The sequence below is a fragment of the Gavialis gangeticus genome, unplaced genomic scaffold (assembly GCF_001723915.1).
Source record: "Gavialis gangeticus isolate Ggan-Ray unplaced genomic scaffold, GavGan_comp1, whole genome shotgun sequence".
NCBI classification, from domain to species: Eukaryota; Metazoa; Chordata; order Crocodylia; family Gavialidae; genus Gavialis; species Gavialis gangeticus.
The window spans coordinates 10,864,785-10,875,023 of NW_017729014.1; the positions used below are offsets into that span (position 1 = coordinate 10,864,785).

A 10,239-nucleotide genomic window follows, 5' to 3' on the forward strand; every position below is an offset into this window, starting at 1 on the left:
GTGCGAGGTGGTCAAGCTCCCGTCCGTGGAGTCCGTGGTGCAGTGCGAGATCGACGAGGTACGTGGCGCCGCGGGGGCCGGGGGAGGGCTGCCGGGCTGGACGGTGCCAGCCGCGGGCTGTCGGCGCTTGGGGCCGAGGCCAGGGAGCCGGGTGCTCCCCGCAGCCCAGCCACGAGGCGGTGCGCTCGCGGGGGGCTCGGGGCTCTGTCATAGCCGTGCCAGCAGTTGTTTTTTTTCTAGGGCGTTTCAAAACCTGCATCTCGGGCTGAGATCCACCTTCCCCAATGGCATGCGGGGGGGGGAGCAGTCAGGGCTGTAACCTGATCCTCGCAGCTCCTCGGGGTGAAATCGCGCTAAATTCCCTTGGCTGGGCTTGGCACGGAGGCCGCAGGCGTGGAGCAGAGCCCAGAGGCCTCGGGAAGGGCTGGCTGGTGCGCGTTGGCCTTAGCTGCTGGAGACGGGCTGCTCCCGAGCACCTTGTGTCGGGGGTTGGAGCTGAGGGTGTGGAAGGAAATGATTCACTCATCCCTCAGCTCTGGCTTTGCCCTGTGCTCGCGGAGAGACTGGCTCCGTGGTGAGTGAGTAGAGGCCATGTGCTTCACTGACGTGCTGCCTTTGCTTGTGCTTGCAGGATGTGATTAAGGTGTCTAAGCAGTACCTCCAGGGCATGGCGGTGGGGTACTCCAGCCCAAAGCTGACCCTGCGCATCGGTGATGGCTTTGAGTTCATGCAGCAGAACCAAGAAGCCTTTGATGTGATTATCACAGACTCCTCCGACCCTGTGGGTAAGACCCCAGACGACTCGCGGTGCCGTCACACGGGCTCTCCATCCTCCTCCTCGGGCCTGTCTGTCATCTCCTCTCGTGCCACCTCCTCAAGGCAGTGCTCCTCTGCCGCAGCCCTTCTCTGTCCTTTTCCACCCTGATGGCACAAGGCTTCCGCTGACTTTGGTTCCTTGGGCAGGGAACGTACCCAGTGGGGCAAGTGCATACAGACACTGGAGCTGTTCTTTCGGCCCCTGGGGTGCGGGATGGAGTATCGGAACATTTCCTTTGCTGGACCGAGAATGAGACCTCCAGCCAGCTGTCAGTCCTGGCTCCTGCTCTGAGTGCTGTGTCCCAGCACCAGGAGCTGATCTCAGTGTCATAGTAGTTTGGTTTGGGGTCAGAAGGGACCTGAACGGATCATGTGATCTAACCCCCATAGTCACCTGTAGTCACTCGCCGATTTTAGAATTGGAGGGATCCTCCCCACCTCCGCAGTGTTGCAGCCCTTGAAGCAGGCTCCCCCAATCCCTGAGAAGAGGGCTGGTACTCCACCATGCGCTGCCGAAATGATCGTCCTCTGTAGGGTTGAGGCTTCACCCAGCGCCCAGTCTGGGGGTTCAGGAGCCAGCTAGGGCAGTCACGGATACACAGAGGGATAGTCGGGACCCTGAGTCATCTCTGACTTTTCGCCCCCAGGTCCTGCCGAGAGCTTGTTCAAAGAATCCTACTACGAGCTGATGAAGACAGCTCTGCGAAAGGATGGCATCCTCTGCTGCCAAGGTGAGACCAGGTGGGAGATTCCTCACCTGAATGGAGACCAGTCCGTGCCTAGCAGATCCATCACTGTGCAAATGGGGGGTTGGCTAGTGAGGGCGTTGGCTTCTGGGGACACAGCTGCATGATGCCAGTGACATGGAGCATAATCTGTGGCTCGTTGCTGGGCCTAGAGGGAGTTGGAAGCAGCAAGATGCAGATCAGCTATTCCCTGGGTCTCAGTGGGTCTCAGTTTGGTCTGGTTTTTCATGAAGCTACCAGCAGCCCGAATCCTTAGGTCTGATGCTCTCTGCAACAGTGACGGTCTGTCTGATGCTTCTGTAGAACCCCCCACCCCACCCACTCCATAGTAAAGTGCCGTGCAGTCCTGTGCGTTTGTCTTTGCCACTGCTGGCTTTTATCCTCATCATAGCAGTGGGGGAATGAACTAAGCACCCTGCTTGTGGTCACTCGGGAAGTCTGACACAGCACAGTTGCAGCCAGGGGACAGGTAGCTGTATGAGCGGGGAAGGAAGCTTGATGAACTGAGGTCCTGTTCTAACTAGGGTGAGCATATGGGAAACTTGGGACACTGCCACTACCACTGGTATTACTGTTCGAGCAGGTAAGGAGTCAGTGGCTCATTAATAACCCATTCTTTTCTTCACAGGGGTTAACAATCCCACTTTTAATGGTCATTCCACTAATCAAGCTAACCTCCTAGTACAATTTTGCTGTTTGATAGGACTTCCTATTTCATAGCTCCTGCCACTGGGCCTCCTTACCCAGGATTCTTGTTTTAAGTTTCAGTGGACTGGCCCTTGAAGTTCGGGGCTATCCCAGCCAGTCCAGGACATATGGTCACCCTACCTGCTTGCAGACACGTGGGGGGAGGGGAGGAATGTGCTTTACTTTAAACTTGTCGCCCACGCCAAACCCAACACACGCCGAGAAAATGCAGCGCGTTAGTTGGACCCAGCTTTCCCAACATCTGTATAAAGCGGGCGTTTTTAGTGGCGGGGTTTTGGCGTTTGTATCTAGTAGCTTATGGACTTGGTTTTAGATAAGCACCAAAAAGCCCCAGTGAAGCACGTGATCTATACAGACACTGCAGAGTCGGGTCAAAGTAACGCGCTGCTGCTTCTGGTAAAGTGTGGGTTTTTGGCAGGGGCTTTTCCCCACTTCTGTCAGTGCAAATTATAACTGACTTGGCCTGGGCCTGTAGATCTTGTCCCCACTTGACTGAGGCTGTACCTTGCATATGCTTTCATTGCCAGCCACAGCCTTGCGGGGCAGCAAAAAGCCAAGGCTGGGGAGAGCATTGTGCTGACACACTGGAAAGCAACTTTCCATAACTCTGTGAAATGGCTTGGAGTCTTCCTGTGCCTCTGTGGTGCCCTTCCCCAGCACCTGCCTTTGGACCCCCAACAGCCTGGGTCTGCTGATGAAAATTGCAGTGCTCTGCAAAGCATAGAGCCCAGATATCACCTTGATACCTCAGCTCAAAGCTGGAGGTGGCAATGGGCTGCTCTAAGGTCCTTCTCTCCCTGTGTAGGCGAGTGCCAGTGGCTGCATCTGGATCTCATTAAGGAGATGCGTCAGTTCTGCAAGTCTCTGTTCCCTGTGGTGGAGTACGCCTATTGCACAATCCCTACCTACCCCAGCGGGCAGATTGGCTTCATGCTGTGCAGTAAGAATCCAGTGAGTATCTGAATTCCCCCTGCCACCTGCTCATGTCACCCAGGTGATGCTCAACCATGGGGTTTGTCCTGTGCTGGCCACTACAAGTCCAGGGCCCAGCAGCTGTGATCCAGTGCTCTTGGCCCTGGGCCAGCACTGACAGCAGCATGACTGCACACTCTGGCACGTGCCAGCATTGGGACGGCAGGAAAATGTTGAGTGTCTGGTATTACGCAGGCTTCTTTTAGAGGCTCAGGCCAGACCCAGGAAGGCCACCCCAAGCAGTGAAGGGAGAGGCCAGTCTCCACAGCTCATTCAGGCCCTGCCCTTGATTGCTGGATGTTGCAATGAAGACCCTTGTGTGCCAGGAGACCAAATGCTTTGGAGGCATGTTTACATGCAGTGACTGGGGACAGCTGGGTTGGATTTGAACTGCTGACCTGGAAGGGAAAAGATATTTATCTATTACCAGGCCTTAATCCACCATGATTCCCTCTGCCCTGCAAAACTACAGCCAGGCTGGCTGGGCCCTTTGGTTGGTTCAGGATGCCAGCCGCATCTTTCTGCTATGGTCAGCTTGTTTGAGGTGCTAGCAACATGCTGGGGAGATCACAGAGGTGGATCCTGCCCTAAGGAGTCAGGAGCTTGAGTCTCGGGCGCAGTCATGTCACAAAAGCTCCAGTTGATGCCAGCTCATGTGGGTGGTCCCTGGTCATGCAGGTTCCCCACGTGGGCTCTGTGATGAAGAGGGAGTCACGTGAATGCGGCTTCACAAGCCCCAGACTGTTCAGGGCTGTGGCTGTGCCGGGCCTGCGGTCTCATGATGAAGAGGGGCACAAATAGAAACTGCACTGTGCTGTCACTGTCTGCTCCCAGCAACTGCAGCACGAACTCCAGGGTGCAAGCTGGCTTGTTCTTTGCAGAACACAAACTTCCGGGATCCTGTGCAGCAGCTCTCGCAGCAGCAAGTGGAAGAGATGAACCTCAAGTACTACAACTCAGACATCCACCGGGCTGCCTTCATCCTGCCTGAGTTTGCACGGAAGGTAAGCACAGCTGGGCTAGAGGGGCAGGACGTGCCCCCGGCATGGTGCGTGGCTGCTGTTGAGGCCTAAGGATTCCCCCTGCAGGGATGCCTTTGGCATCTACGTTGTGCAGCTCTCCGTGGGAATGCCAGGGTCCCTGCTGGGTAGGGAATGCTCAGAGCCCATTTGGGAACCTCCCTGTGCTCCAAAGCACGTGGAACTTGTGCTGGGAGAGCAGGTGATCAGGATGTCTGTCCCCTCTCAGTCCTTGGGGGAGCCTGCCTGAGTCAGGCTTGGGGTTCTTGGGGTTTGCGGGGGGAACCTGTACCCTGTCCATGCAGCACAAAGCACACCGAACTGCTTGGGGAGTGAGGCTGGAGCTACCCATGAAGCTGGTGGCCCTGACCTGTGGGGACAGAGGGGGACTCGTGGACTCCACTGCCTTAGCAGTGCATTGAATAAATATGCTGCTCCTTAGTGCATCACATTAGAGCCTCAGCCTTGTAGTCTGCCTGAGCAGGAATGTGCTTTTGATCCCCCAAGTCTCTAGGACAGACCAGCTCTTCGCTAGAGACCCCGCACAAGGGGTTGGCTGGGCAGCAGATGCTGGCGCGAGCCGAGGGCATGAGCATGGGAGTGGTGATGCTCTGAGATGAACATCCGCCCGCGCTGCCCAAGGGCTCGCCTATGTTTTGAACTATCGGTGCTCCAAGTGTGCTGCCAGTCCTGAAGGTGCCGCTCCCCAGAAGGAGACGCCCTCAGTGCATCCCAGGAACCAGGGGCACCGCTGCATGCCTGCTGATGCTGTAACTGTGTCCGGCCACCCAGCCCAGTCCTAGTAGAGAGCAAAGCCTCTTGCTGTTTCTCTGGGCCCCAAACCGACTTGTTGCCTCCGGGCTGCCTGCAGGAGCTGAGCAACGTGTGAGGCTGGGATGCTGCTTCCTCCCTCGAGCTGGACCCCAGGATCTTCAGCGGTGCCGCACAAGGACTGTCCCAGCAGGCTACAGACTCTTCCCCGAGCCCTGGGATTTCACCCTTCGCCAGCCAACATTCCTTTTGACGACGCGTTCAAGATGGCAGGGCATGAGCCAGATGAGACTCTCAGTGCTCCAGCAGCTTGTTGCTTGGGGTCAAAACTGTTCTTTCCAGTACTGGGAATGTAAGATGTCTCCTCCCTCTGTTCCTGCTCTCTTCCCTTCCCCCGCCCTGCCCCCAGCTCACACGGTGTATTTATAACTGACATGTATTTCTGTCTAGCAATCTTCTGCCACTTGGGAACGGGCCAGAAGGTTCACTAACGGCCTTAAGCACAGGGAAAGGGGTTTGTGCAAGGAGGCAGCCTGCTCTCTTTTCAGAGAGCTCTGCTTCTGGGATATTGTTACTGGTAGCAGGCCCAAACTGTTGCTACACTTCCTTCTCCTGGGACTTCTGGTGCCCACTCCGTGGTTTACTTGGCAGAGTTGCGCCTCGTCCAGTCTGTTGCCACTCACAATAGGTATCCCTCCAATCCCAGTGGAGTAGCAGTATTAAATACCAGCCCACTGGCTGGTAGCGAAGTTTAGTGATTTTTTTGTTTTTTGTTTTTTTAATTGGTCAACAATGAAGTGCCGAGGTACTAACAAGGGAGATGCCTGCTCTTACCCCTGCCATCGGACCAATTCCAAAGAATGTTCCTCCATCTGGCAAAAGGCGCTTTGATATAATATATAAATTATACACCTTAGATCCATTGCCTCGTGCACAGCAGCCATGATTGAAGACAGGAGCCAGCCTCTCGCAACGGCCGCTGTCTCTTAGCCATGGTTGGAAGACTTGGGCCCGGGGAGTTGTTGGTCTTTGGGGAGATGTATTGGGACAAGGGAGTTCTTACCCAAGCTCCTCGGCTGCATGGTGTGTCCTTTGGGGTCATATGGGCTCGGTTCCACCTCCTGGCTCCCCGTTCTGAGCTCTGTGCCACCGCTGCACAGTCGGGATCCTCCCCCAGTACTGTCACTATGTGGTTGTTGCTCCCTTGCAGTCAATTAAACGGTTGGCTCTGGTTGATAAGGTGACAGTCTCGTGGGTCTGTGTGTTTCTTTGGTGGTGTGTGTGTCCGACTGAGCCTGTCCAGATGAACTGGCTTCTCCCCACCCTCTGGCCTCTGGGAAGGATAAGCCTCATTGACAATTCTCTGTAAAAAGTTGTAGCTGCACATTTTGTCACAAGCCGACTTCATACTAGTTCCAGCTCCGGTAGCCTGCTTTCCCCGGGCCAGTTACCCTGCTCCTCTCTACTTGCAGGTGTACATCTCCAGGTGAGGCAGCGGTACATCCTCTACAAGTGTGTATCGCTAATTCCCTATCAGCAAGAGCACCGCGTTTTATTTTCTGCTATGCAAGTGCTCTTGGCTGCCCCTGCTGCAAGCTGCTTGTCAGGCCGAGTCCCTTCAGCGGGTGCAGGCCTTGAATGGCCACCAGGTGGCATCTAAAGAACCGGACACGGGGTCTGTGCTGCCAAGGGAGAGTTTGCTGGATTCTGGTTACGGTAGCGGAGGAGCTCTGTGGAGTGGCGTTTGGCTCTTGCTAGGTCTACGGCACGACCTTGGCTGCCGTGAAGGCAGCCAGTAGCAGTCTGCTGGCCTCCCTTTTTCGCCCTCTATGCCTGGCCCTTGCAGCCTCCCCTTCCCTTGGGTTCCCATCAGTGCAACTTTTCCATGGCCTGGAGGAGTTGCAAAGCAGTGCAAGAGAGCAGGAGCAAGAGCTGTGGCAAGCACAGAGGAAGCTTCCTGGCTTCAATTGGGTCAGGCCTTCCCATGGAGCAGAGACGAGCTAATTTAACTAGCTGCGATCACTCCTTTTACCCCTCGCACAAGCTGGGATGAGGGAGCAGGTTCTCTCCCTGGAGTTGTCCTGCAGATGCAGTTTTCCTGCCCTGCTTGCTGTCTCTTCTGTCCTGGCCCTCTCTGAGGGGATGGATGCCCTGTAGCCTGCCCTCTGGCTCAACGCCCAGAAGCTTGCAGTAGCTTGAGGATCTGATCCCAGCTCCATGCCACCTGCAGCAGTAGCTGACTGGAATTGCAGCTGCTGGTTCCCTGTGAAGGGTACAAGTGTCAGCATCTGGCTAGAGATTAGGGACCTTCTGGCTAATACTGGCACCTACTCCATACAGTTCTGCTCATACACTTATGAAGTAAAATCGCAAGGAGATCTGCCAGCCCACAGCTTAGTGCATCGGTGACTTTGCATTGTACGCTAAAGAACATCTCGTGCCTAGGAGGTTACATGTCTGCATTTTAGGGTAAGCCTTAAGCAGGAAGAGGAGGCTGGGCTGAAAGTGTGACCTTACTGAGATAAAGAAAAATGTTTCCATTTTCTTTATGAGAGATTTGGCTGCTCTGGTTTCAATAATGTCCAGCAGAAAATCTTCAGTGGAGTATTTCACTGCGACGGACCTAAATCAGACTGAAACACTTGACACTCCCACTGGAATGAAATGTTAAGAGATATGGCTAGAAAGCCTTTGGCTTTTTTAGTGGCTACCTATTAATAAGGATGAAGCACTTGTCTTTGGACAGGCATGTGACGTGGGGCTGGCTGAATGGGGGCTGGTGGCATAGATGGGAGCAAAGGAAAGCACAAGAAGACCCGTTTCAGGCAGTTCACTTTTCCTGTTAAAGTGGGTTTAAAAGAAATAGGAAGAAGTAAGCACCCTCACCACTGCCCACCCGCCCCCCACCAGCCCTTCTGAGGGAGGGGATGGTTTGTGCCCTGCTGTGTGTCCATGGGGCTGGGGCAGCAGGGTGGGATAAGCCCTTTGTGCTGAGCACTTGAGATGGGGCAAAGCATTAGTTGCAGGTACTAGAGCACAGTGACGGTGAGCGGGAAAGAAGGAATGAGGTCCTTGCATTGCAGCCCCTCCTGCTTTGGGAGTTGTTGCTGGAAAGGATTGGATGCAGTTTGTGTGTCCAGGTGGGTTTGTCCCACCTAAGCCAGGGGCAATAGGGCTCTGCTCCTGTGTCTGTAGGTACTGTCCGAGTGGACAGCCAGCCCCATAGAACAGGTGTTGTGGGGTCAGGCAAAGAAGAGGATGTGTTCAGGGCTGATTTCCAAGCCAGGCCCTGATGGCCCTTGGGGAATCACGACACTCGGAGAGCTTTGCTGCAGCTCAGCTTGATGCTTTGCCTCCTCACTCTGCTCTGGGCTCCAAGGTGCAAGTTCTGAGCAAGCGTCAGGCTCTTTCCCATCGGTGCTGGAACAGCTATTCCGAAAACCGAGTCTCTGCCCACACGTTTGGCACAGGATGGGCAGGAGCAGCACATGCCATCCTGCTACTATGTCACCCCTGACCTCAAGGTGCCACCTGTACGGGGAGAGAACCGTCCCATCCCCGCGATTCATTCCTTGCCTGGCCCCTCGACTGAGTGTACTGAATCGGGACCAATTTAATGGCTTTTTCTCTAATCCAGTGAGAGCACCGGGGCCAGCATCTCAGCCCAGAGAGGCCTTCAGTCAGGCCTGGCTTTGAGGCCACAGCCCCACAGTGCCCAGCACAGGGATGCTCTGGAAGAGAAGGGCTCCATGTTCCTCCGTGTTGTCACCAGGCTTCTCCATGCAGCCAGTGCTTTTTGCCTTCCTCCTTGGCTCCTGGCAAAGTCCCACTTTCAGCTGAGCAGGCCAATTTCTTGGCCGGTTAAGGCCATCTGCAGTCCAAACCACGTGTGATCTATCCACAGAATCGCATGTCTAACTGAGCAGTAATTGCCCAACCGCTGTTCTTTATAGGCAGTTTCAAACGCTTCGGTGCCCTGCAGTAGGTGGAGATACAGATCAGTGCCTGAATCAGGCGCTCATTAACAACAGTGCAGCCAGAGGTAGTTCGCACATCTGTAGCTAGTTCCATCAGAGCAGCTCCAAGCACTTTGTGGCTGATCAAGTGAAAGTCACCCCTGTGGAAAGAGCAGCCAGGAGGTTTCTGCACTATTTCAGGCTCCAAAATAGACTTGGATGGAGATTCAGTTAGTCACCTGCACAGGAGGGCTCGAAAGGTAAATTATCTCTTCCACTGATGCATGAGGCTGGCGCCATTATCCCTGCTTGACGGATCAGGATCCTGGCAGTAAAGAGCGAGGCTTTCGAACGTGACAAGTGAGCGCAGAGGCTTCCCTATCTGGGTGACCAATGTGAGAATCCAAAGAAAAGGGCCCGATTTTCACCACCCTTGGGGAAAAACGAGCTGCTTTCAGATGCCTGTAGGAGGAGGCCCACAATCTTTGGTCACTTTTGAAAATCATGTCCAGTTGGCTCCAAGGACGTGGCCAAAGCTAGGCTGGTTAAGGACGTCCCAGACATGTCCAGCACCATTGCCCATGGTGATTTGTATTGCTGCTGCATCTAAGCATGTTGCAGGTATCCACCAGGCCCCATCCCCAATAGGTGATGATTTAAATACAAGACGAGGTGGACACAGACAGGGAAGCACAGGATAATATTGGGCCAGCTCAAAGACAGGGCTCTCAGCACCCAAAAATGCCAACCGTTGCCTAGCCTGTTGCCCCGCTTCTGACTCCCAGCCCTGGCCTTTGCTCATTAAACTTCTGGTTCCAGTAACTTTCACAAAGTTTTATTTAATTTTTTTCCCCAAAAAGTTAAATTATGAATAATCTGTCGCCGGTACCTATTCAGTCACTTAAATGGCAGGAGTGTCTTTATTCATCCACTGCGCTAATATAAGCAGGGCCTGACTGAATTATTGATAGAGCTTGGCTGGCGCAAGAGACTCCCAAGCTGAGAGGGACAATTCATCTCTGGGAAGAGAACAGTAGCCTCAACAGGCAAACAAAGTGGAAGGAAATACAACTGCCACCGAATGGAGGAGGAAGCTGGCTCCTTTGATCCAATGGAGGGAAGAGTTCAGACAAAAGCCTGAAGCGGCAGCCAGGGCACCAGACAAAGAGACTCGGACGAAATGTCATTAAAAAGTAAAATGAGAAATTTCCCAAAGTGAAGGGGGGGGGGGGGGGGGTGGGGGGGGGGGGG

At 54.4% G+C, this 10,239-nt stretch overlaps 1 protein-coding gene across 1 annotated transcript in view; it reads left to right on the forward strand.

Moving 5' to 3' along the window:
• Nucleotides 1-6,276, forward strand: part of SRM (spermidine synthase) — a 9,225-nt gene extending 2,949 nt beyond the window's left edge. The window contains exons 2-7 of the mRNA XM_019511549.1: nucleotides 8-58; nucleotides 632-785; nucleotides 1,464-1,547; nucleotides 3,076-3,221; nucleotides 4,124-4,246; nucleotides 5,133-6,276. Of these exons, the coding sequence (XP_019367094.1) occupies nucleotides 8-58; nucleotides 632-785; nucleotides 1,464-1,547; nucleotides 3,076-3,221; nucleotides 4,124-4,246; nucleotides 5,133-5,150 (576 nt within the window). The 3' untranslated portion in view covers nucleotides 5,151-6,276. The remainder of the gene's footprint in view (nucleotides 1-7; nucleotides 59-631; nucleotides 786-1,463; nucleotides 1,548-3,075; nucleotides 3,222-4,123; nucleotides 4,247-5,132) is intronic.
• Nucleotides 6,277-10,239: the final 3,963 nt, after the last annotated feature.